The 27612-nt window shown below is 41.3% G+C and overlaps 1 protein-coding gene across 1 annotated transcript in view; it reads right to left on the minus strand.

The window, feature by feature from the left end:
• The window catches only part of Hhla1 (HERV-H LTR-associating 1), a 36391-nt gene continuing 8779 nt past the window's right edge, over nucleotides 1-27612 (minus strand). Inside the window, exons 6-17 of the mRNA XM_028875987.1 lie at nucleotides 26377-26460; nucleotides 26193-26276; nucleotides 20906-20989; nucleotides 20117-20173; nucleotides 19913-19999; nucleotides 17373-17615; nucleotides 14661-14897; nucleotides 11840-11908; nucleotides 11437-11511; nucleotides 6843-6999; nucleotides 1484-1566; nucleotides 1-44 (exon numbers count right to left, since the gene is read on the minus strand). Of these exons, the coding sequence (XP_028731820.1) occupies nucleotides 1-44; nucleotides 1484-1566; nucleotides 6843-6999; nucleotides 11437-11511; nucleotides 11840-11908; nucleotides 14661-14897; nucleotides 17373-17615; nucleotides 19913-19999; nucleotides 20117-20173; nucleotides 20906-20989; nucleotides 26193-26276; nucleotides 26377-26460 (1304 nt within the window). The remainder of the gene's footprint in view (nucleotides 45-1483; nucleotides 1567-6842; nucleotides 7000-11436; nucleotides 11512-11839; nucleotides 11909-14660; nucleotides 14898-17372; nucleotides 17616-19912; nucleotides 20000-20116; nucleotides 20174-20905; nucleotides 20990-26192; nucleotides 26277-26376; nucleotides 26461-27612) is intronic.

The raw sequence follows: 27612 nt of genomic DNA on the forward strand, positions 1-27612 counted from the left end.
TCACACAGACTTGCAGACACTCTCAAGGCATTTTTGCTTCAAGGCTGAAAGAGCAAGAAGGGAATCAGAGCACTGAGATTGGAACAGAACAGAGACATAAAATTGAATAGCACCAGCCACAGTTCAGGTTCTTCTGGAGGGCAAGTGCAGGGCAGGTCCATTCTAAAGGACTCCTGTGAGAGCCCCTTGCCAGTCAGCAGCAGAGTGGAAGGAACAGCCATGTTTATTTGTTTATTTTTTCCACTTTTTGCCCAGATGCTGCTTTCCCAGTACCCAACTGTCCCCAGCTCATCTCTCCAGGTTGCATTACAGTCACTTAAACTCATTAACATGTTTATCAGTAAACATAGCATGCTGTGTGTTTAGAAGTTGCAGCAGGGTATGGAAGAGAAATGAGATATTGGATGATGTGCTGATAAGCTGTCCTATTCTATGCCCACACACCAAGACAAGGGATTTCTGTCTTTGACTCTGGCACCCTCACCCCAATGTCTGACTTTTAAAGTATAGAATGAAGGTGGTGGCAGAAATATGAAACAAGATAATGAGATGATGATTGCACCTAGGAAACAAGGGAACTCATGATTGAGGTAGAAGAATTGAAGGAAAAAGAAGAGAAATCAGTGGAGGGCACACATTGAATCAGGGGACTGAGTAAACAAAGCACAGGGAAAGACTGAGAGATGGACATCTGAGAAGTGAGAGACAGTGGAGGGTTAAAGGAACAAGAGAAGTTTCTAAGAAGTGTTGGCACTGATCCTGTGGAGCTTATTGGTCCATAAAGAAAGATTTGGTAATTAAACTTAGTTTGTTAAAGGTAACGCATAACAAGATTGAGCCATATGAACACCTGGGTCGTATCAAAGAATTTTTTCCAAAGAGGTAATATAATGCCATGGTTTTCCAAAGGCCAGAGCTGCTTGACCAGAGTCCAGGCCAATGAAATGATGAAATGGCTCAGTGTTGGTGTTGAGAGTGGACAGACCAATCTAGCCCCCACCTCCTTTTTTTGTAAGATTCGGAGAGAAGCTAAAGGTGATGTTGAGCATTTCTATGCGTAATTAGAATTTGAAGGCATCAGGATAAGGATGGAGGGACATGGGTCCACCTCTAGGACTTCATGTCCTCTCTGAGTTAAATTATTTGCATATGCTTTGGTTGAGAATTTCAGTGTTTGTGTGGGGTTTGTCTTCTGTTTTATTTTTGCTTGTCTTTTTAGCTTGCATGAGAAATCAGAGACTAAGGGACTTGCTTGGGCTCACACAGAGACAGTAGTGTTTCAGGTGACTCCACAGCTTTCTATACTTCTTGTAAACACTAAGGGGGTGACTAAGACTAGGCTGTCTTCTCTCAATGATGACTCCATGAGCTATAGCAGTCTTCTTCTGTACCTGGCTAAAGTGATACAACCTATCAGAATCACAGAACCTCCCATCAAATGCACTCACTGCTGAGCTTTCACATCAGCAAGCTGGGTACTTACTGTGAGAGTGGGACACCTTCTTCACCCTCTGACAGATCAGTGTCGCATTTTTCAGAAACCAAGAATAGTATTCCAGACAATACCTAGAGGTTCAAGCAGAGTTGTGTAGTCACTCTTCTGTGATATCCACGAGAAGACAGCCATGATCAAAAAGAGTAATTACACAAATACAGGGCCCATTATCGACATCAAAGAACCCTCTATCTTTATAGAGTATAGAAGAAAGAGTAGAGAAGAATGCTTGTTAGGAAAGAGCTCAGACTTTGGAGCCAATGACATTTTTTAATCTTAGATTTCTACAGTTCATTAGGATGTGTGAAGTTAGGTTGAATTCTTAATCCTCTAAGCCTTAGTTTCTTAATATGTAAGTAAAAGGTAATAATATAAGATTAAATGAAATAATAGGTGTGAAGTTCCTGAACTATACCAATGTGTAAATGTTCAATAAATGAGGATGTTCTTTGTACTTGTGAATGAAAGAGTGGAAGAACTCTCCTGTTAGGCCTGCAGCAAATGCATTGCAAAGTGATACTCAGCTCCTTATCTGAGGCACTAAGTGTTGCTTCAGAATTTTGCAGTGGAGAGGCCATGAACATATTATTAGGGAAGGTTTCAGCCCAGGCTTTCTCTGGCTTATTGTGACATAACTGGTGTCTGAGGTGGTTGAGCCAGGCATGTTGGAATTGAACCCCAGACTTCTGAAAGAATAAGCGCTCTTACCCAATGAATCTCTTCAGTCCCAGTGGTGTGGATTTTAGCCTAGGTAGTTCAGCCTATGCTAGGAAACACTATCATTCCAATAGTTAAAAAGATCAATTTGAGTCAGGACCCTACCAGGAAAGTAGAAATAACTAGGTGCTTTAATAAAGTAAATTCACACTTGAAGAAACAGGTTAGAAGAGAAGAAAGTAACAAAGGCAAGAAGAGGCATTCCTATGTTTGCTAGACAGTGAATTTACCAACCTGGAGAGCCAGGGGCAAGTATATGATGAGCAAAGAAGGGAAGAGACATACTAAGTTGTAATGTGGAGTTCTTATAGAGACTGAAACCTCAGAAGAGACACCTATATCTGGAAATGCAGAAATGTAGAGAAACATCTTGGCTTCTCCATTCTGCAGTGTTTTCCATTGAATGAACAACCAGGAAACTGGATGACTAGGCATTCTGGGAAATGTAGTTTGTGCAGGCCATATCATTCAGTATAAAGCTGACCAAAGACAGAGCTTGGGGTGCATCTCAATGATGAACATAACAGGATCACTCTTCTTATAAACCTGGATCTGTTCAAGGCGACACTTCAAGACGAGATAATATGCCAAAGATGACCAACTCAGTACAGTTCAGCACAGTACCTATACATTTGGTTGCCACAGCCACAACATGTCAAATGTAACAGAGGAGGAGACCATGCAGCAAGTGCAAGAGAGCAATTCACCTTTCACACCGCAACCATTAGCCCAACAATACAGTGTTCCTGGTGCTGATGAGAGTATCAGATACATTATCTCATTTCATTTTCACAACACTGTCATTGTAGTAAGAATGTTGCGGTCTTTCTGCATGAACCAAGCTCTTGGAATTATGTGACATGTGGCCTGGCATGTGGGCAGAACTAAGCTCATTATGGGATAAATCAAGTATGGTTCAGATATGTGAGTGGTCCCCCAACACCACATTGCTTGTAAATTGTAGAACCTAATTTTAAACTGAAGCTTGCCTGACTTATAGCCCAATCTTGCCATAGAGTTTCAGATGTTTTTCCTAAACTGTTCCCTCATTTAGAAGAAAAAGAACATAGAGAACCTTTGGTACTCAATCATTCATTTTGTCAGCTCTAAAGCTCTAGTTCTCTAATCTCCTTTTCTTTTTCCCTAAACTCTCTCTTTGGAGAGTTGGCCAGCTAAATGCCCTTGCCTCATGCCCTAGTCTCAAATTTGCTCAGCTAGTGTGATAGTGCACATGGCAGATTCCCTAACATTTTTTCACGTTTCATACTGTTTCCAACACAGAAAGGATGTCAAACTACTCCCTCAGAGAATGGTCTGCTTAAGAATGTGATAAAAATTTGGTAAACTGAGATACTGGGCCACCTGAGGTACTCTATGAATCTTCAGTAGGGTCAGAACATTCATTGTCATGTGGCCTAGTCTCAAAAGGCCAAAGTTGCCATTTGGGGCCTTAATTCACATATCTTGTTGGTTGAATGGACACTATGATCATGAAAGATAGTACTTCATGACAACATGGCCATTCCCAAACCCAGGGCAGAATATCTGAGTCCCTCCCCCAAGTTAATAATTCAAGGCAAATCACTAGTAGATAAACAGCCATACATACCATAACAACTTGGTTTGTTGATAACTTAGAGGACACATCTCTCATACAGGAAAGGCTAAACCAGCGGTTTTCAACCTTCTTAATGCTGAGACCCTTTAATACAGTTCCTCATGTTGTGGTGACCATCAACCATAAAAGTATTTTGTTGATATTTCACAACTGTAATTTTACTATTGATATGAACTATAACAAAGTTTTTTGAGATAGAGGCTTGCCCAAAAGGTTGTGACCCACAGGTTGAGCTCTGTCTTTGGTCAGCTTTATACTGAATGATATGGCTTTTATACTAAAGGATGATGGGGGAAAAGTCATAGTGAAAGTGGCCTGCTGTGCTTGTCTTTGGGTTTCGGTATCAGGGCCTTCTTCAGTGCCAGTAAGAATGAGCTGGACTCCGGAAAGCAGTCATCAATGTACTACTTCCTCCCATCAGAAGCCATAGATCCCTGGCCAATCCTGGAGATGTCAGTATTTGTCATCCATTAGAAGTGAAAGGGACCAGGTTTCTGTCATCTTATAAGATGCTAAGGTATGTTCCCAGGATTGTGCTAGGGACTCCTTAACAGAGGACTACACTGGGGGAGAGAGTTTAGGGAAGAAGAAAAGGAGATTAGAGAATTAGAGTTTTAGAGCTAACAGAATGAATGATTGAGTGTCAAAGGTTCTCTATGTTCTGTTTCTTCTAAATGAGGGAACAGTTTAGGAAAAACATCTGAAACTCTATGGCAAGACTTGGGGAGAACTGATTTATCCGCAATACTGTGGGTCATTTTGAATAGGGATAAAGGCCAGCATCAGGGGCCTGTCATTGTTGCTGCAGAAATATCTACCATGCCAGAACTCCTAAAATGCTTAGGCTGCCGTCCACTCCATATTTGCGCATGCTATGTCACTGTTTGTTGGGGTGACTGCTCCAGTTTTCTACATTCATAACTTCTGCTCCTCCATCAAACCCTGGATGGCTGCCTTCTGCTGGGATCCCATAGCATTTGATTCTGGATCTCCTATAGAACTTGTCATAGGGATTTGAAATCTCTCTCATCACACTACCCACTTCTCCACAGAACAGATTTCAAATCTCAGCACTATTATTCAAAAAGCATACCAAATTACACAATCCTCTCACGTTGGTATTCTTATACCATATTTAATGTTTTATAGGAGTCTATGGAATATTGGGACAGAGTGAATGGCTAGGTGAGCAGCTACTTTATTTCTATAAGTTAACCCAGAATTCTCCATGGGAACATATCCTTTCCCTCAGATATAATTTCTTTTTCTTTTTTCCCCACAAATATCAGTTTTTTTGTATATATGTGCATGTGCATGTATGTGTGAGTGAGTATGTGTGTGGGAGTATGTGTTGTCTATGCAGAGGCCAAAAGAGAGTTTTGGAACTGGAGTAACAGACATTTCTAAGCCACCTGACATGGGCGATGAGATCTGAACTCAGGTCCTCTAGAAGAACATCAGGGCACTTACCTGCTGAACCATCTCTCTAGTTCCTTACGGATGTTTTCAGTTCTGATATTTGTCAAGGGAGTGCAACTAATACATTTCTACTTTGATAGATGACTAAGTCCTATCACTTCAATTTTATTTTAACTTGTGCTTTACAACTACTGTACCTCCCAACTATGACCCAGTTTCTGGATGTCTTTGTGATCCATCTTCACAACACTTGACTCAATATAATGCATGGCTGACAAATAGCGGAGACTCAACACGTTCAGTTAGTGGGAGAAGAATCGAGTGAAGTGGGCTGACTCTAGATAACACCAGAAGTATAGTTTTGAATATTTTCCTTTTTCTCACTGTGAAGAAATGCTCTTTTATTGCTTGTTCACATCATTGGAACTGTGAACTTGTGTATCACCCTCTCTAAATAAATAAGACATCCAAGCCTGTTGAGGCATTCTCAATGAAATCTAAAAATAGCTGGGGAAAAGGGTGCAAACCTGGGCTTGATGCTCAGATGCAGTGGATAATGGAGATTTTAAAGAATGAAGGACATGTGAGTAAGCTTTTAAGATAACATTAAAGACTTAAAATTGGTCCTTAGCTTACTGGGGAACAGTATACATTTCTAGTGTTTGGCTCTGGGTTTAACAATCAGTAATAAATCCCAGAACATCTTCTATTAGTATTGAGGGCAGAAGCATATCAATGTCTATATCACCTTTTATTTTTAAAAAAAATTTTAGGACAGGGTTTCTCTGTGTAGTTTTGGTGCCTGTCCTTGATCTTGCTCAGTAGACCAATCTGGCCTCGAACTCACAAAGATCTGCTTGGCTCTGCCTCCTGAGCACTGGGATGAAAGGCGTGAGCCACTACCGCTCGGCAGTTGTCCATATCATCTTAATCAAGTGTGGTGGGACTTCTGATTTTTTTTTTTTACAACAATTTCATCTGGCAGGCAACAACTGGTGTGAATTAAAGAAGGACTCTAATTTAGATAGGCAAATGTTTTGGTTACATTTTCCCAGAAAATTTCATCAAGTGGAGGATACTGTTATCCAAAGTCCTCAGTAGAAATTCTACCAGATACAGTGTGACTCGTCTCTGTTTAACCTAAAATCAACTCCGCTCACCTCACCTAAACTCATCTCTTCATCTCATTTAATCTTATCCATCCTAGCCCATCTAAGCCCAACTCACTTTATCCAAAATCACTCCACCTCAACATAAGCTCAATTCATGCCATCCAATTCAACCCAATCAGTTAATCTCAACTCCACCCAACTCCTCTCAATTCATCTCAGATAAAAGCAGCTCAGGGTAGCTCAGTTCAACCATTTTTACCAGATCTTGCACTTGGTTTTGAGAATGTAGAGATGAATAAAGCCCAGTCATAGATCTCAAGGATGTAACAGTCTAGTAGAGGGCACACTGTAGAGTACACTTCACCTATCACTTGCCTGGGAATTATTTAAGGCCTGGCCATCTGAAAATTTTCAGAGACACCACACACAATAAGAAAACTCTAATTATAGAGTGTGCAAAGGAGCCACTGTCTCAGGTTACCTCATGGCTTCTGAACTGAGATCTCGCTTTCGGCTTGCACAGAGGCATTGCTGGAAGAAGCGACAGAGTTCCATCAGGCATGGGTTGAGCTTCTTCATGGCCAGGGGCAGAGGAGCATCTGTAATGGCCCCCTCTTTGAGGAGTGGCTGAGGACACCCTGGAACATGCAATCTTAGATATGTGAAGTCAATAAGAGCTCAGCAAACATCTTCCCTGGGGGAAGGCCAGTGACAGGTGAGTGTAGTCTGTTCCTTATTTCAGCTAGCTTGGAAACAGACTTTGGAGAGCATGGTTTTATTATTGCTTAGTGAAGCTACTGTGGGAACTTCAAGAGAGATAGAGAAGGATGAGAATTGGGTTTCTAAAGGAGAACAGACATGATTTCTCTAGGGAGCATATTTTAGAGAGGCATCTAAAGTGTGGGATAGAGACGTGCTGGGAGGAGAGGATAGCTTACTATCATGTAAGGGATAGCAGGCTTGGGGGGATGGAGAATGCTTTAAATGCAGAGGGTGTTGTGTGTGTGTGTGTGTGTGTGTGTGTGTGTGTGTGTGTGTGTATGTATGTGGGCACATGTGCATGCCATGTGTAAGGAAGAGAGATGGTGTGATGGTTAGTATTGATTGTCATCTTGAAAGGATGTAAAGTCACCTAAACTGGATTAATTGAGGTGGGACAACTCATTGTAAGTGTGGGTGGCACCATTCCATGGGGTGAAGTCCTGGACTGAATAAAAAGCAGACAGTAAGCTGAGCACCAGGAGTCATCTCACTCTGTTTCCCAACTATAGAGGCAATCTGACCACCTGCTCCAAGCTCCCACTGCCCTGGCTTCCCCGCCATGACAGACTGTGCTCTTGAACTATGGGCACACATAAATCTCTTTCCTTGTTACTTTTGTCAGCTGTCTGTCACCATAACAAGACACTAATACAGAAGGGAACAGTAGGTTCAAACATGACTCTAGCAAGCCAGCTCACTGAACAACCAATGCTGAGTCCTCCTCCTTGAGGGCTAGCTTGATTATGTATTACATAACCAGCTTCTCATTACTGTTTAGTATGTATCCTTTAGGAAAAGAATACAAACATCAAGCAAAGAAGAAAACAGAGTTGTTAAAGATCTCATCTTATTGGTCTCCTGAAACTGAGTCAATTTCTCAAGCCTGCACCCATGCCCCCTTACAAGAGGAATGAGAAGACTCAGACCCAACATGCAGAGCAACTGGGAGAACTCTCTAAGTCCTTCGATGCTGAGCACACAGTCATGTTCCTGCCATGAAACAGGCATACATAATAGCTATTGATGTCAGTTTAGTTATTGAAGTTTTGAAGAGTCTACTATGGGCCAGGCACTAACAGACTAGTAGTGCAGCAACAAAAAAAAAAAAAAAGGAGCAGGGTCCTCCTCACACAGGGCTTGTCATCTAGTCCTGAGTTACATTAGGATGTAACACTTACACAAGAGAGGCCACCCATCACCATCAAGCAAAATGGCCCAGCATCCAGGAACGAGCAGACGGAAATAGTGGCTTCCCTTTAGTGTAGTTGTGATGGTTGCCTAGCAGATACCCTGAGGACTATCTGGTTCTATAGGAGGATGAAGCTTTTGATTTGATTTTTTTTTGAGACAGAGTCTTATGGAGTTCAGGCTAGCCTAAAATTTGCTATATAGCTGAGATGATTTAGAACTCCTGATCCTTCTGCCTCAACCCTCTGACTTGTGGGATTATAAGCGTACCTACACCACCATGTCCAGTTTATGTGGTACTGGATATTGAACCCAGAGCTTCATGCCTGGTAGGCAAGCCCTCTGCTAACTGAGCCACATCCACAGCCCAGGAAGGGAGCTCTTTAACGGACATCCTATTGAGCAATATTTTTACAGCTCTAAAGCGGTACAAGCTAATTGATACTAATATATGGCTGCTGTCTGAGAACACTGAAGATAACTCCTGTTCTCAACTATGTAAGTGACTGTTGTCTGGCAAGTGCACTGTTGATTTTTGCCCCATTTAAAAAAGAATTATTACTATAGATTATCAATTGGCAAGCTCATGTGAAATTACTTCGCTATACTGACTTGTAAATCTCTACTGAGTTTCCCCATTGGTAGAGCTTTAAGACCTTTTTGGTTTCCTCATCAATTACTGAATTGAATAACACCTTTAATATACTGACATAGTTACATTATAAATTTTATGAGACCTTTAAAGACTTATTGTGGTACTAAGGATAGAATCCAGGGCTCCATGCATGCCAGGCAAGTGACCTACAACTGAGCCTATTCCCAGTCTGAGAATTTTTAAATTATAATTAGTCAGCAATATTTAGCAAGTAGAGAGAGGGTTCATAAAGCTAAGGACTTTTAAAATTTATAGAAACAAAATATTTTTTCCACAGATCTACTGGAGCACTAACTGTCCCCACACCTATCACTGCCTCGTTGCCAGACTTCTATCAATGTGTCATTTAGCATCTACTGAACCAGGTACTTTCCTACATTACACAATGGGGAGTGAGTGATTCTGCACAGATCTGACTCCAGGCCCATAATTATAAGAACCACATCTCTACTATATAACCAACATCCTTAAGAATAGATTCACATATACCACTTCCATACAACACCTTGTCTATACTTCTCTGCTTCAGTGACCTCAGGAGATCCACATGATCTAATTCAGTTCACTCCTGAAAGCTCACTCTATTATCATCATATCCTTTTGATTTTGTTTCTTAAACATGACCCAAATCTCTCTGCCTGTGTAATTACCTTTTACTTTTAGCCCCTATCATGCATGAGTTTCCTCACTGCATCCTCTGTTCTGGTCTCTCTGTATTCTCCACTCTGAGGTCAGGGATGTTGTTGCAGAGTGCACATCTGGCCATATAGCTTTCCCATACCTCAGAACATGGGCCAGACTTCTTGGCATTGCAGCAAGTTGCTGATGATTTCACTCTCTCTATCCTCAGTCCCTGTGACTCTCACCTTCAGCACAAGAATTCTAGCCACAGAGGCCCTTCCTGTTCAGTCCCCAGGAAAACCAATCTTTCTGGATCCTGTGGTTTTGCTTATGCCAAAGCTCTGCAGGAGTCCAGGCATCACAGCATGTTGTCAGAAGGTAGCTGCTCATTTGGGCCTCTGCATGTTTTCCAGCTGCAAACATCCTTGTCTATAGGACCCACCAGAATCCTTTAATGAAGATAGCATTATCAATCTTCCAGAATTATTGGACAGAGAAATTGAAATGGTCCTAACCTTAACCTTGCACACAGTAGGAGCTCAATATACATTCACTGAAGGGATGGATGAGTGATTCGTAGAACCTTTGTGGAATCCTTTTTAAAACAATTTTTTTGATGAGCAAAATAATTTACTCAAAGATGTCAGAGCCTCTGTATTTTATGCAGTGAATGCTTCATGAGGTAGATGGTACACAGAAGGATGGAGATGGTACACAACAGATAGGTAGGCAGAGAGCAATCTACCAGGCAGATTGAAGAAATATCAGCAGAAATTACTAGGGATATATAGACAGATGATACAAGACAGACAAGTGGATAGGTGGAAGGATGATTGGACAGCGACATCAATATAGATGTAGATATAAATATAAATATGGAAGTAGATATAGTTAACTTGTGTTCTAGAACACAACCTGACTATTGCTGGCACCACCAGCATTTCTCTTTGGATCTCCTAGGAGATGGACACAATTTCTTGGTAACATAATGGGGTCTTTGTGTTTGAAAGACCCATTCGCCATTCACTGGATGCTGTGAGAGCTGAAGTCAGTCTGAGATCTATGAAACAAGAGACTGTGCAGGTTCCAGCAATTTAATAATGCCCTGTTGACATATGACCAACCAGCTCTGTAACATTCAGGAAACTTGTATAGAAAGATACTCAGGAGGAGGCAGGGCCTGAAAACCCGACCAACTTTGAAGGACTAACTTTGTTTCCATTTCATTCATAGGGAGCTAACAGCACAGCCAAAATCTGAGAAAAAAAATTCAGGTCTTGGGAGTTCTGGAAACCCCAGCCTAGGAAACTGCTGCTGCCCAAGCCCATGGGAATGGAGTGTTCAGGGATGTGACCAGCAGGGCATCCTTTAAAATACAGCCACAGTGAGTCACATCCAGCAAATGTGGCTTGGATTTTGGAGTCATCATTTATGCCTTCTTCCCTCTCTGCTCAGCCAACAACCAGACAACCTGCTCATCACAAGAGCAGCTTCTATTTGCAAAGTGATCAGCACACTTTCCTAGACGTTCACACAGTTGAATGCTGATCAAATTAAATAACATAGAGCTTTAAAATCCCAAATCAATTCACTACACATTATCTTAATACAAGACCACGTAGAAAGGAATGAAGAGAACAGATGTATTTAGTGCTCACAGCAATTGCAGTTGTTCTTGCTTTAAATTGAGAAAATTAATCCTGAATGCCACACCTCCCAAAAGTAGATGAACTGAGATTTGCACCCTACCAGCCAGAACCTACATTTATCAAGCAAACCTCTTTATTAGACTGTACAACCCCGTGCAATAAAACACAAGCTTAAGCAATGACTGCATGTTCCTACTCACTTGAAACTTGGTGGGATGCTGGGACCAGGGCTGGCTCTGACTCAGGGGTGAATGGCCCCTCTGCAGGAACAGCATCTGCAAGTAGCAAGAGAAACATTCTTCAAAACTAAAGTGAGATGACCTTGGACTATTAAATACATAACTGGGGAATCCTGACACCCCAAAGATAAGAGTTCTGAAAATTCATAAGGAAATCATAGCCAAAGGGAAAGAAATGGCTTAGCCATGATCACACAAATGGACAGTGCACCAACACAATGAAGTCACATCTCCTGGCTCGTTTCCTGTAATAAAGTACAGTGACAGTATACTTGCAGGTGCTCTTGTCCCATTGTGTCCCCAGCTCCCAGGCCATACTTTCAGTTGAGGTGTGGAGTTTCTCGGTTTGGCCACACAGTCTCACCTGTCTGTGGGTCCCTAGGAGCTGGTGCTTTGGTTGGACTCGGAGTCTGTGTTCCAGCGGTGAGTGTTGCTGAGAGGAAAGGAGAGATGTGAGCATGCATCTTTTCAAGGGAAGCCCAATCTGAAGAAGAAGATACTCCATGTCTCATCGGTGCTGCTGACTAGGTCAGATGCCAATCAGGATGTTTAAGGTGCATGAATGAGTAAGAAATGTAGCCACAATCAAGTTCGTCCTGGAGTATGTATGGGAATGAATGAATCTTATCAGGAACTGAAAAAGGGTGATGGGGCCATTGGGAACTTGCCAATATCAGTAAGATTTGGTGACACTGCACAAGACAGTGATGGCACTGACCAGGGTAGTGTGGAGCCCTCTGAGACAGAGAGAACATGGCTTGCTTGTCATTGATTTGAGTCATGGTGTACACATGGACTCCATCCACATCCTGATAAATCACTTGTCAATAATTTTAATAATAGCCTAGGCTCTCAGTTCAACATCTGTCTTTCATGTTCATAAAGTCTTGGTTTTAGGACTACTTCAGGACCTGACCTGTGTTGACATGAATCTGACCTCTGGCAAGCTAACAAAGCAGCCCTCTTTTCTAGAAGATGAGGGAGAGAGAAAACATTAAACTGGCAGATCCATTCTGTGGATGAATGAAAAGACTAAGGTTGGGCTGCAATCTGGCCTAATAGATAGGCACCTCATTCAGCAGGTGGCATTGTTGACTGTAACGAGAAACATAGAGGTAGTGAGAATAGGCCTCCCAGGCCAAGCAAAAAGACCATGCAAAGACCTGGAGGAGTGAGCAACGGGGACTGTTCTGTGGTTGCAACCCAGAGAATGAACTGGAAAGTGAGGGAGATCCTGGGGAGCCCATGGTCCAGCCTACATTTCTGTAATGCAGTTCACTACTTGTGACCACTCTTCTGCTGGGACTGTGAGTTTTGTGGTATCCAATTCAACACAGCTGTCACCCCATGGACTTCCATGTGAGTGCAAAGATGACTGCTACAGTCATTCACATACAGCCCATAATTGCCAGGATCCCCAACTTCAAAGGAAATCTGGTCATTTTCTCAGGAGGGAGGGGGTCAACATCATCTTTTGATTTTTATTCAGGTGTTGATAAGACTGTAGCCTCCAGTAAAGAAGGCACTAGTAATGTTTGCTCCCTTGATGTATTTCTATGTAAGTCTTGAGCACCTGAGCCACATCCAACTTGTTTATGACTGTCATCTAGTTTGGTTAAATGGCTTTGGGTTCACAGAATACTGAAGTGTAAGGGACTGGGGCCATGTGACTCCTATAGATGGCCACCGTGCCTACTGTGGATAGCTGGGTCAGCTTAGAGGAGTTGTAGGAAGTAATTGGTGTCCACATGTTATACAGTGAGTCAAACTCCTTGCAGATGTCAGAGCTCAGCTCTCACCTAACAGACAAGAAAGTGGGAACTCAGAGGGAGAAGGAAAATTTCTGTAAACAGTGTATGTGGTAAAGGCAAGACTTCAGTCCAGTTGTGTCTGAAACTGAGAAAGAACTGAGTTCCAAGGTGACTATTGTCCCACTGACCAAAGCAAAGTGAATTTCCCTTAATTTTCCTCTACACTAGTGCAAATGGCTGACAGAGTTCAAATCATCACATCAGGTGTTTATATGATTAAAGGTTTACAAGTAACATTCCCCAGATCTCACTATATAGCTGAGATTTCATGTGCTCCATTCTCTCTCTGTATTTCGTAAGAAATTTAGTCATCTGACAAACTTATATTGAATGCCTCTTTCAGAGAAGCCTGAACCTGACAACGTAAGACGTTAGGGAGAACACATCTTAGAGGGGAGAAATGTCAGCTTCACAGTTATTAAAACTACAGCTGTGATGCATGTTATAGCCTATTAACCATGATGGGCATGGGAAGAAGATTCTGTCCACCTGTAAATGTCAGAGGAAAGGATTGTTAAAGTAAATAAAGACATAAATTTTATCTGTGAGAGGAGAAATTATGCACAATTCATGAACATGGGACAAAGAAAATGAAAATCAGGGTGACTGTATTTCCCAAATATGATCTGGGAAATATAAGGTTAGGATATAAATGTATTTTGCTTTGTTTTATATTTTCTGAGATTTTATTATATACACACAGGCATGAAATCACATGGATACATATGCAACATAGCAACTTATCAAATTTGATCAATTTTCTTTTATAGCTCAAGCTCTCCTCATGACCTGATGGCATAAATGTATATGCATGTGTAATTAACATTTATCTTATGTTGCATCAAATGTACATGCTGTGTATGTAATCAACATAGTGCCATTAATACTATGAAACAAAGGCAGTTAGTTTTTCTGGAAGCTTGACTTCCCATGGCCACTGGTCACTTGCTTAAGACGCAAAGAAAAACCAGGAACTGAGTTTACAGGAAACTAGAAGGAAAGGCTAGGGATGTAGAAAGAGCCCAGGAAAGGGAGTAACAAAAAGTGGTAGAAGAGTAAATATGGTCAAAACATGTTATATGCACATACAGCAATGTCATGCTGAAATCCCTCACTCTGTAAAATTAACATGGAATAGGAAAAGGGGCAGGCTAGAGAGTCCTGTGAAGAAGGGGCATTCATTTATTTTTTTTTTCATAAAAGAGAATAAAGGATTGGAATAAAGAAAGGAAGAAGAATTTGTTTAATTATCATTTATCAAATCACTTATTTATTTTTCCTACTGTCAGCATATGTGTTAGATTTCAAACCTTTAGAAAGATATTCAAAACATTTTTAAGTGTAATTGCAAAGGAGGTGAATGGTGTCTCTCACCTGAGGCTATGCTGGACTGTGCTAGTCTGCTGGGTGTGGTCAGTAGCCCAGCAGGATGTAACAGGCTCCCTGTGCTCCTGGGCTGCTGGGCATCTTCAGGGGAGGCTGATGTGGAGGGAAGGCTTGCCCATGGTGGCCCTTTAGATGTGCTATCATCCATGGTCTGGGACATAGACACAGATACTATAGGATCCCATGTCTGTCTGTTTGCCACCCATGGTGTTCTGGTTATATTCCCTGTAGCTGCGTGTTAAAAGAGACAGTCATTGGAATTGCTATTCTTGATCTCTTTGATCATGTATAAAACTGCAGACATATAAAATGCTCTCAAAGGGCAATTGCAATGTGTATACATAACACAGAAAATCCAGATGTTTATATTTTACTGTGGACTAGAATAAGTAGATTAAAGTGAATTTTATTTTCTTTGGCAACAAATCAAAAGAAACATCTGGGCTGGAGAGATGGGCTGGTGGTTAAGAGCACTAGCTGGTTTTGCAGAAGACCCAGGATCTGTTGTTCCCAGAACCCATACTGTGGCTCATAATCATCTATATCTCCAGCTCCAGGAAATCAGATGCCCTCTTCTGGCCTCCACAGGCACTGCATGCATGTGATGCACATACATACATGCAGGACACAGGTATATATATATATATATATATATATATATATATATATATATATATATATATATTATATATATATATAAAGCAAATCAATCTTTGAAAAAAAGAAAAACCCAAACATCCTCTCTAAACCCCTTGGACTCACAGAAAGCTAGAATATATGCTTGAGGATGAGGGGGACCCATCTCAAATGTAAGAGATCTATTTATAATTATGTGACTGGTAAGGCTGGGAGGGTTGTTCGAGGCTCCGAGATCTGGAGGCATTGATGTGGCCTGTTTTTTTTTTTTTTTTTTTTTTTTCACACTGTGAAGCACATTACTTAACACATTTTACATCTGCTGTTTGTTTGTTCTTGTTTTCAGTGTTGGAGATGGAATTCAGGGCCTTGCCCATGCTGTGTATTGTTTTTGAATGTGAATGTCCTTGAACAGTTGCTCCCCAGCAGATGGTACTATTTTAGAAAGTTATGGAACCTTAGCTGCTTCCTGACTGTAGATCTTACACAAATGCCTCCTGCTTCTGCCAACATGTCTTGCTCTCTATGGTGGATTATATCTCTTTGGACCGTAAGCCAAAACAATGAACTTCCTCTCTTTCATTGCTTCTTGTATTTGGTCATAGCAACAAAGAAAGTAACTAATACACCAATCAAGTGCTTGCTATTGAGATCCACCCACATCCCTTCTTTTTAGCCTTGATGTTAAACTGAGGATGATGATGATGATGATGATGATGATGATGATGATGATAATAATAGTAATAATAACTCACAGAACTTTCCTTAGTCAAGCTAAATCTTCCCTAATCATCCTTTAAAAATGTTAGGTAGTTTCACATGTTTGTTCCCATGGGAGAAAGTTAAAAATCTTTTCTCTCAGTTTATTAAACTAATCCTGGTGGATGATTTTACAGTTGGGAGTTAAGTGGGGGCACAATTGCCTCCTTTAAAGTATCCAAACATCTCATCTAGAACATCAGTTGTCCCTTCATGGATCTGAATGTCCTTACTCTCACTAAAGGTCTGTGTTTTTTTCTTCTATCAGTTGGTCTTTTCCTTTAAGGACTATGGTTAGGTGTTTCATGACTTATTTTGCCCCTGACAATCATCTATTCTCATGTTATACTGGAATATTTTACAATTTTATGTAGTTTTCATGATGTAAGTTACCATATTAACCCTTTGTAGCTAGTAGTTGAATGTTACTCCTCTCCAGTGTCAAGACACATCTTTACCTAGCCTGCCTGCCTCCTTTCAATCTTTACCTCCTTGTGGAAGGTCGTGTCTCTTGCTGTGCTGAGTAGGATGCCCTAACTGGGCTCATGTATGAAAGAGCTCAATGTAAGGTGGATCATGACTATAGTGTGTCTTGCTCCTGTCTGTGAGCTTGAGAAAGGGGAAACTTTCAAACTATCCCACTACCTGGAAGCAATGGTGTCTTTTGATGAATAAGTGAATTAATGGCTTCTGATGCTTCTGATCCATTGTTGGGATAGATAATGCTAACTTATACTGGAAGGGATCACTCAGTTTTATATTATTTCCAGATAGGAAATAACAGGTCATTGTGCCTTTTGTGTTTGGTGACAATACTGTTGATATTGCACACAATGTGGTAGAATTGATAAGAAAAATTCTTGACCAGGCACTGCTGGCATTATTTTATGCTAGAGTGGCATCACTAACACATTTTTGGTATCAATACGCAACCAGATACAAATTAACCAATCTGTGCCATGAAATGCTGACCTCATCTTTTCCTGTAAATCCCCAGAGAAAAGACATCTAAGTAGATGTCTTTTGTTGAAATAAAAATATCTTATTTTTATTACTTTGTTGAAATATCTTACTTTGTTGAAATAAAAATATCTTATTCCAGCAAATACTATCTTTATGTAGGATATTATAAGCAGGGGAGGATGAGTTAAGGGTATCAGAGAACTCTTGGTATTATTTTGAGGCCTTCTTAAGACAGCACATTTCAATATGGAATTCTGTTACCATGAATTCTAGATGCATATTTCACTAGTGTAGTTTCCTACCTTTGATTGACCCTTCTGAACACTGTTATTCTAACCTTACCTGAGGTTGGCTGTGTGTGAGTGGCACTACTCTGTGTGCCTATGGTCCCAACAGGATGTTCTGGAAACATCTCTTTGTTTTCTGTCACCTCTTTCTCTGAAGGAGTACTTGTCTTTGTCCAGGGGAAGGTCTTCAGAGCAGATACCTGCTGCGTGCTCCAGGGTGCAGGATTTGATCTTAGAAGTGACTGCTGGCTTTGGGTTGTGAACCCTGGAGTCATGGCTGGTCCTCTGGTAGTTGCACCTCAAAGGAAATCGCCAATGGCAATGTTAACTTGCTTGTCACTTTGGGCAAGTACAACTGTTGAGTCACCAAAAGACCTTTAGGCAGCAGCTATATAAAGTGCAGATATTATTACTATGAACAGTACCATATGTCACCAAAGGGATGCTTTCTCTTGAGTAAACAATGAGGCTAAATATCTAACTCCACAGAAGCTGTGTAATAAATCACTGTGAACAGATATAAAGTTGTCAGAACTAAAAGTGCCAGACTTTAAGTGTCTCTCCTGATGAGACCTGGGGGCTTCTCCGAGTCTTCATGTTACTCTGAAGCCCCTCAGCTGCTCCATGACTCTGTACTTGTCTCTTCAAAAGTAACGAGGCTCATGCTCTTTGTCTTGTGGGGACATGTAGGGACTGAGGTAGCATCAAGAGAAGTTGGGCGTTACAGAAGAAACTACTTAAAAGACTAACCCTCAGCAGGACAGATTGGTAGATTTGTTGAGAGAAATCTATCTAATGCTCCTATTCCACAAGAAATAGGAGAATGAGGTACAAATATTAGGTTGGTTAATGCTCTACTTTGGGAAGATTGAGACAATGCTAGGCCCAGCAATGCGGCTATACGGTAAGAGTTACCCACTAACCTATAGGGTTCCTTCTTTTGGGTGGACAAGACCTAATCTTCAGCTTGTGTTGGATTTTGTTTACCAGGTGTCCTTCGGTAGGTACTGTATGTAGGGACTTACCTATGCAGTTGTAGATGACCCAAAATTCTCCTTTCTTCTGCCCTATTTCACACCTAGACCTCAAACACCTCACATCACCTAAGCCTTGATCCCAAGAGTCAAACGTGCACTTGGTCCTTTCAACTCAACTATCACCTGGCCAGGTAAGTGCCTATCAGGTATGTCAAGAGTAGTGCCACAATGCAAATATTTCTTTCTCTCCCTGAGCATGAGTACTAAAGGGAGACATGATTGAGATGACTCAACCCTCAGCTCTGTCCTCAGAAGCAAGCAGGAAATGGTGACTTGTTACATGCCTAGTTCACTTCACCAAAGTGGCCCTGTCCCTTACAAAGTGAGCTTTCTTCCACAGCATGACCAATAGATACCCTGTACTATCACAAATCAAAGCCCACCACAATGGAATTAGAGCATCATTGATTGTGTTGATCAGTTGTCTGCGGAGACACTGATGAAAAGCTTACTATGTGCAGATGTCATGAAAAACGCTGAGATATAAAGCAGATGATGGGGCAACAGGAGGTTTCCTGCTTTCAAGGTTCATTTACTGAGGAGGTACACATATAAATGTCACTGTGATATAACCTAGAGTAACACAGAGTCCAGATAACATACAGATACTGGGCTGAACAACAAAAGATGGATTTGGGTTGGGGAATCTTGAGGACATGAGAAGATAGCATCTGGACTGGCCACTGACAGGCTCAGAGCCGTGAAACACCACAAAGAAGGGTAGAACCTCACAGAGAAGACAGAATGCACAAGTTTGCACAGAGTGGTGCAAAAATGTTTTTCTGTTACCAACAAGGGCAGTGATTTCAAATTGAATGTAGCAGAGGAATCATGGGAAAATAACAAATACATGAAGGAAGAAATGTGTTCTCTCTAATGACTCTGGGACCTCTATGGCTGACTGTTGGGTTCTATCATGTAAGGGACAAAATCCAACTCATATCTGAGGAGCACTGCTCTTGTGGCTATGGATGGATAGTTTCAAGGAATGCAAGCATGTGACAAGAGGCACTTGGTCATAGGCTGTTCTGAAAGATGATGAGGACTTGAAACAGACACACACATCAGGTGGACTCAGGGATGTATCCAGATTCCAGATACTAAGTGTGGGAAAGAAAGAGTTACCAGTGGTTTCAAAAGTAGCACATGGTAATATAGAAGACAGATGATAGTTGTTGAAAGAGGATGGATGGGAAGGACCTCAGAACTACAGGGAGGCAATGACTCTAGACTAAGGACCAAAATTCCAGTAGCTTCAAGAGCCCAGTAGTTAACACAGGAAATAGTATGTAATGCAATAGGGTGCAGAGAGGATTATGGGAGTAAAGAGACAGGTGTCCCTCATTGTTGTCACAGAGAGGAAGATCCAGGGTGGCCAATACTTTTCCCTCAAATACTCCAGAAATCCATTATTTTTAATCAAAGAGAAAAATCCTCTGATATTAGCACTATCTAATTGAATAAAATTCCTGAAGACAGCATCTCTTCTCTAGTGATCTGAGGCATGGTGGGGTTGGGGGTGGGGGAAGCTCTGGTCTCTCTAATAGTTTATACTTACCCAGAGCATTGGAAAGACCACTGGTAAATGTGTAATTGATAACAGGGGATTTCTCCACCATCTCCCAGAAGTCAGAAAAAGTCCTTCCTGGAAAAAAAAAAAAAAAAGAATTACATCATGGAGAAGGAAGCTTCGGTTTGTGTGCTGGAGAGTGAAGCTCAATGCTCAGCCAGAGCCTCCAGGTCACTGCTGATTGATGCTCACCTGACTTCCCCGCCATCACACAGATGAAGACGCAATCAGATTCATTGGTCTGACTCACTGTAAGACAAACCAGCACACAACCAAGATTTCACAATAACAACCAGGTACAGTTTCTAGGGCCAGCTCTAAAGCTACAATGCTCTTTCTGTCTGCCTGGTCCCCCATGCAGCGTATCATGTGTGCTGTCTCAGTGAACCCTCATCACCATCCTCTATGGAAGATGTAAGCACATGTCTGCAGGCCTTTAGCAGAGCATCCCCAGGGACAAGTGTGTTTAGGAAGTCAGAAGTTTTAGATTTTTTTCAATGTCTCATGGAATGTCTGTACCACACTGACAGAAGAACTGCTCCTTCTCTCCAGCTGCCAGCAGTAATCAGGGAAGCCTGCAGCAATCACATTCATCCAAGCCATTAATCACTCAGCAAAATGTTTGACCCTTTGCACTTTGTAGAAAACTACTGAATCTAGTCCCTGAATCTGTCTTTTTGTCTTTAAAAGGGGAGGGGGAGTCACAGCCACTGCTAGAAGACTCTGATACCTTCCCCGTGCTGATTGTTGTATTTGCTGTTCAACTTTTGGGACACTAGGAAGAACCCTGTTTGGATGATGGAGCCACCAAGGACTGATGTTAGAAACCAAACCATACCTAAAAGCTAAATAGAGTTGACCTGAAGGCTTCTGGCAGCCTGACCCATGACAGGGCTTGGGATGTGGAAACCTATCAGGCTTGGCTACATTCCTTGAGGAATGCCAGAGCTCAAGCTTGTCAGTCACCTGCAAGATACACACCCGAGAGGATGGAAGTTGACTTAAAAATCTCAGTGAGGTAGCTGGTAGAATTTCCAACGATGTCCACCAGCAAAGCTGTGAAATCTGCAAGACAAATTAGAGAAGCTCCCTGGATTCTGATGTAGAGACACAAGGGGAAAGAGATTGCATTTGGATTTTTCTTTTTCTCAGATTTTGCAATAATAATTCAAGATAATCTGTTAAAGACTATTGATACTCACATACAGAAAAATACTAATTCAAAAAACAATAAAGGTAATTCAAGCAAAGAACTTTAGGATCCACTTTTATAATCTAACTCTTTCTCTGTTAATATCCAAGAGCTACCAAAGAACCCCATCGCTTCATCTAACTTTGTTAGACTATCAAACCTATTCAAGAAGAATCAGGCCCACAGACATGTTAGGCCAATTTACATAAAGTTGGAATTTGAAAATGCAGCCAAATTTGATGTTGGGTTGTTAACTACAGACATCAAACCAGACAAGACCTTTACAAAACATCTTTGGGAATGTATTCCTTTTTGTCCACTTTATTTAGAGCATGGGAGGAAGTCTAGGAGATTTTGTATAACATTTTAGCTTGAAAAACCATTGAACACTTACTCTCTGAACAAGATGTCAATGGGATCCACAACCAGCACTAGTCAGTAAAATTTCATTTTTTTAGATCTGGAGATGTGGCTGCCACTTTCTTCTCTGTTAACTCAGGGCTCTCCAGAACCCAGAAGTTTTTTGGATTCTCTCTCAAGGGGTATGTTGTTGGACAAACTTCAGTGAATTCTAGATAGGAAGCTCCTGGAGCCCAGTGGATGATTTCCCATCATGCCTCATACAGACACTTCTCTCATTCAGCAACAGGATTGTGTGTTGTTTGCAAGAGCAACCAGACTTGAAAACATATACACTGTAGATGTAGACCAATGCACTGTGATTATCAGTAGCTGGTGGAGCAGGCCAACACTAGCAGGAGATGGGCAATGCTATGCATGAGCCTGAGCTACAATGTGATTTTACATGTTTGTGTGGTCATGTGGTTACCCTGGATAGGGAACTGCTATATTATGTATCTCTGCAGGGGTTGACACCACTCAGTGCAGAAGGCTGGTGACTATGGGCCTCTTCCTTTCTATTTGATGTTGTAGAGTTGGATGATGTGTATTCTCTCATTACTCTATCAACTATTTTTCTTCTACTTCTCAAAACTCTCCTTATCAGTTTACTTATCTATTACATATCCACAGTGTCTACAGTGTGCCAGGTACTGGCACATTGGGGATTTTTGTGATATAAACAGAAGTTAACGTTAAAGGGGGCTCAGTTACATGGTTCAACATGGAAAGGCATTTGTCACCAAACCTGATGACTTGCATTTGATGTCCAGGACCCACATGGTGGGAGAAGAAAACCTATTCCTGAAAATTGTCCTCTGGCCTCCACACGTGTGCTTTGGCACACTGCTGTTGTGTGTGCACACTTCCCCTTCAATCAACAAATTTAAACATATATTGAAAAATACTTTAAAGTTAATGGAAAAGAAAGACTCACAAGCTGAGTGATAAAATGAAAAGTTGGAATCACAGTTTCCATTGCACAGAAGCAGGACTCTGGATCCAGACGGCAAGGATGGGTCCTGGCTCTGCCCAAGACTTAACAAAAATGATGGTACCTTTCCTGAGTCCTGTAGCATATTACAGATCTTGAATCTGAGCTGAGATTTGTCTTGAGCCAAAAGTTCTTTCCTCCCAAGATTCCTACCACCACTCATACAGCCTATTACTCAGGGTCTTCTGCCCACTTCCTCTTTGAAACTATGTTTACAACTCTTTCATTGGGCTGGAAGAAATTCAATTACCATTTCTTTGAAGATATTCTTTGCTCCCACAGAGATTTAATTTACTCATATACTACCAATGGTCAGAGAGGGGTCATGTCTAAGTCCCTCTATATGTAAATAGAAGACAGAAACAATTTTTTGTCTGCCCAATTAGTGATGATTTAATATTCAGTGTGAACAAGGCTATGGAACAAATGTCCCTCTGAGCATTGCTGACAAGAGGGTAAACACCTGTAAGATTTCTAGAAGTTTTAGCAAATTGAATTTCAACAAGATTTGTTTCCCTGTCAGTCAACAATTCCATTTCAAGGGCTTCATCCTAGAGAGATAATTGGGCTGGTGCTTCAAGTGATTCTGCACAGGTGCTCCTCATCACAGCACTGTTTATAATAGTAAAGTTTGTCAGGAAAAAGAGACAGGTAAATAAACCATCACCCTGTCTTTCAGTGAACATCGTGCATCCATTTGAAGGACTGGCCATATTTCTATATACTGCAATAAAATGGACTTTAAGACACACACGCCAAAAGGAAAAAATCCTTACCAACTACAAATCTGATGGAAGATCAGAACATCATTACACCCTCAAAGAATCTTCTTCCAGTAGATGGGAATCAACACAGAGACCCACATCTAGACAATGTGCTTGAGCACTCAGCCCTAAATAGGATGTCATTATCAAACCCCTCCTCTTGACACTTGGGAATCTATTTTGATAAATATCATAAGAGCCAGAGGTGGTGGACCATGCCAAGGAAACAATGCTTTTCTGAGGAAAGCACGGCTGATACATGTGAACTCTCAGAGACTGTGCCACGACCTGCACAGAGTCAAACTTGATGAGGTCCACCCACTGAGAAGGAGCTGTGGACACAAAGCCCCATCCCTAGCCAAGAAGCTATTTACAATTGACACTTTTTGGAAAAGGGAAAAGCAGTTTCCTCCACTGGAGTGTCACTAGGTCTATCAACCGCACCCCAGGGCAGACCCCATTCCCAGAAATAATTGGCTTTTTATTGCTTTTCATTTTGTTTTGTTTTGTTTTTCCTCTTTTTAGTTGGTTGGTTTGATTTTCTTTTTCTTTCTTTCTTTTTGAGAGCGAGAGAGAGCTTGATGTTGGATGGGTAGGGAGATGGGGAGGTTCTGGTAGGAGTTGACAGGGGCTGGAGAATATGATCAACATATATTATATGAAAAATATCTTAACAAAACCTGGGCAGAGTTAGAAAGTAAGTTTAAAAAAATACACACTCCAAAAATTATTTTTAGCAAGAGAATGTTAAATTTTAGTTAGGGCAAGCTTTTGTTGTTTTTTTAACACAACTATATCTTCAAGCCTTCTTTGCAGGGGTGTGGCCATATCACTAAATTCTGTACAAGGGAATGTAAATAGTTTCTACACCTTAAATGTATAGCAAGTGAGTATGCCTTCCAATTCCTTTCACTCTTGTCTTACGGCTGGTGGTGGTAAACTAACTTGCAGCCTGAGAACAAAGACAACACTTTATGGAAGGCAGAGCAACAAGTTCAACAAGTTAGAAGGAACTTAGGTCTTTATATTAATAGATTACATAGCTATTTCAAATATTTTCAAAACTTATTAATATAAAAATAAATTAAATAGTTAAGTAGAAAAGGGAAACAGGAGAGGAAGCCCTTTCTTCTTTTTCAATCTCTATTTTAACAAGTAGCCAGAGGAGTCCTTTTACAGATATGGCACAAACCTTGCTGCTCCTCTGCACGGGAGAATCACCCTATAGCACTGAGCTCCTGAGTTATTATTGTCCGTATGGTCTACCTGCTGCCAGGCATGGGCAGTGCCTTCATTTCCTTTCTGCCCCCAGACTCTAAGTTCCACTCGAACAGAATGGGTCCTCTCTGCTCAGGCCAGGAAGAGTGCTTGGGTAATAATAGATTCTCAATAAAGAATTGTTACTTGAGTGAGGGAGAAATCTTCACTTCTATTTTTCAAGATGTTTTAAACTTAAGAAACATGCAGTACTTTTAGATTATGAAAGTAATATGTTCCAAATATTACAAAGCCATCTTAATGAATTCTCTTCCATTTCAAAACAATCCAGTCTTTTTTTTTTTTTTTAAATTGGAGATAATAGCCTTTCTGGTGTCCAAAACATACCTATTTTATTATTGATAACATTGTATGCTGGATACTATTTTGAATTTCTTTTCCCATCTGAACATCCTTGGGAATGTTGTTTTCCTCTTAGCAACTGGCAACACGTACTCATCTGTGCACTATATGTGGCTACTTTACAAAGTTTCCTGGTGGTGGATATTTATATTTTCCCATGACTTTTCCATATAAACAATGGTAATGAGCACCTATTTGTGTATAACAGAGACTTCTCTATAGTAAAAACAGATAAGATAATGTGCACACCATTAAGTGTACTAAATATCACTGTGTTATCTTAGTATGAGAAAAAATATATATACTTCTAGAACTGGTCCTGCACCTCACTTGGGCAGCACAATAGATCTAACCCTGTTGGTGGAGGTGTGGGTGAGCCAGCCCTGAAGTTGTGAGCATGGGAGAGCTGTCCCCATTTCTCATCTGTCTCATGGTGGCATGGGTGGGGGAGAGATACTCTCCTGCCCTCATCAACGAGCCAGGTGGGAAAGCTGGTCCTGAGGTCACAAGAGCAGGAAAGCTGTCTCTGCCTGCCACCACCCGCAGCACTAAAGTGGACCCAGCACCTACCTGTGCAACACAGTAGAGCTGACCCTGAAGGTGTAGGTGTGGGAGAACTGACCCTGAGGACATAAAAGCAGGAGAAATGGCACTGCCCCTTGCTCATGCTGTAGAGGGTGAACTAACCAGGGCAATCCTGGAGAGCTTACCCTGGTGGTTAAGACAGGGGAGTGCTGGCCGGCTGACCAACCTTGTGACTACGCAGGTCCAGAACCACAGTTATGTGTTTAGCCACCCCAACATCCACCCCATCTGTGATCTACTGGAACATGGCAGGGAGGGTGTTAGTGTACGGACCCACGGCTGTAAGATCTCCATGACACAGGGCAGCAAAGGCATGTTCAGGAAGAATCCCACTGAGGGCCCAGAGTCTGTGGTGTGGCAGAGACAAGAGGCCTCAAACCAGAATAATGATTATTTTGGATGAATGCCTGCATGTAAAAATCTATGGATAAAGAGGTTTACTGCATGACTCATTATATCACACCTCAGCTTCCACAAGATTCTCCCTTTCTTACTTTTACTTTCCCATTTTTTCTTAAATGTTACTTTGTTTTATTTATTTATTTATTTTGGTTTTTTTTGGGGGGGGAAGGAGATCGGTGAGATTGGGAGACATGATATGGAGATGATGTGAAAGACACAAAGAATAAATAAAAAGAAAGTTTAAAAAATACACTCCAAAAATGGCGAAACCAAAATTGGAAAAGCTACAATGGTATGGCAGACTCCACCTACCTGATAAGTCATTGGTCCGATTGTTCAAACAGTAGCAGTACCTGGTAGGGAATTTGGCCGGGTCAACTGTCTTTGGGTTGGAAACTATGATGAGAAAATATTTCCTCAGTACCAGGACATGACACATTGGCTGGCCCTGAGCGCCTCACCCACCACTCACCATGGGAGAACCGTTATTACTTACTGTTGTAGATGGCCACAGAAACCTTGTGAAAGGCAAACGAACTATAAGAAGTGATGCTAAGCACAGAGAAGAATTGCTTGCTGTCTGTTAAGGAGAGAAAGAAGCACAAATACTTGCTGACATAACCTTAAATAAATCAATACTAGCAACACCTGTGATCTCAGCTCTGGGAGGCTGAGAGCAGAGGATTCTGTATTTGTAGCCAGTCAGAGCCAGATAGTAAAATTTTGTCATGAAAAGCAAACAAAAAATATGCATGAAGAATAATGAATGTGACCAAGGTACAGAATGTATTTATACAAAAAAAAAGTCATGAACAGACATCTAGACCAGTAGAACACAACAGAAGACCCAAACAAGATTACATGCAACTATGGCCACATGATATATCTTAGTTTGGGTTCCTTTGCTTTATCAAACACCATGACCAAAAGTAACTTGGAGAGGAAAGAGTTTATTTCATCTTACAGCTTGTAGTCCAATATCCAGGGAACTCAGGGCAGGAAATCAAAGCAGCAGCCTGGAGGCAGAAACTGAAGCCGAGGCATGGAGGAGTGCTTCTTACTGGCTTGCTCACTCATAGATTTCTCTACCTGCTTTTGTAAAGCACCCAGGGCTACCACCAGCCCAAGGCTGGCACCACCTGCAGTGAGCTGGGCTCTTTCACATCAATCATCAGTCAAGAATATGTACCACAGGCTTGCCTGTAGACATCTGGTGAAGGCATTACCTCAGTTGAGCTTTACTCTTCCCAAATTTTCCTAGCTTGTGTCAAGTTGAAATAAAATTAGCCAGTACATATTTGACAAAGATGCTAAAAACAAACACTAGAGAAAAGACAGTATTTTCAACAAATGGTGCTGAAAAACCAGGACATTCACATGCAGAAGAATGAAATTAGACCCTTGCACAAAAATTAACTCCAAGTGGAGCAAAGATCTCAATTTGAAACCTGAAACACTAAAACTGTTAGAAGCAAGCACAGGCAGTGCCCTGCAAGATATAGCTGTAGGAAAGGCCTTCCTGGATAGGACTCCATTTGCCCAGTGATGAAGGACACAATTGACAACTGGGACTTCATAATACTAAAAGCTCTGAACAGCTAAGAAACAATCAACCAAAGGAAGAAAAAACATACAGATTGGGGGAGAATCCTTGTTAGCTACGTATCTTACAGAGGGCTAATACTGAGACTATATGAAGAATTAAAACAAAAAATCAAAGAGTAATGAAAAC

This window comes from Peromyscus leucopus, chromosome 20 (assembly GCF_004664715.2).
Source record: "Peromyscus leucopus breed LL Stock chromosome 20, UCI_PerLeu_2.1, whole genome shotgun sequence".
Classification (NCBI taxonomy): domain Eukaryota; kingdom Metazoa; phylum Chordata; class Mammalia; order Rodentia; family Cricetidae; genus Peromyscus; species Peromyscus leucopus.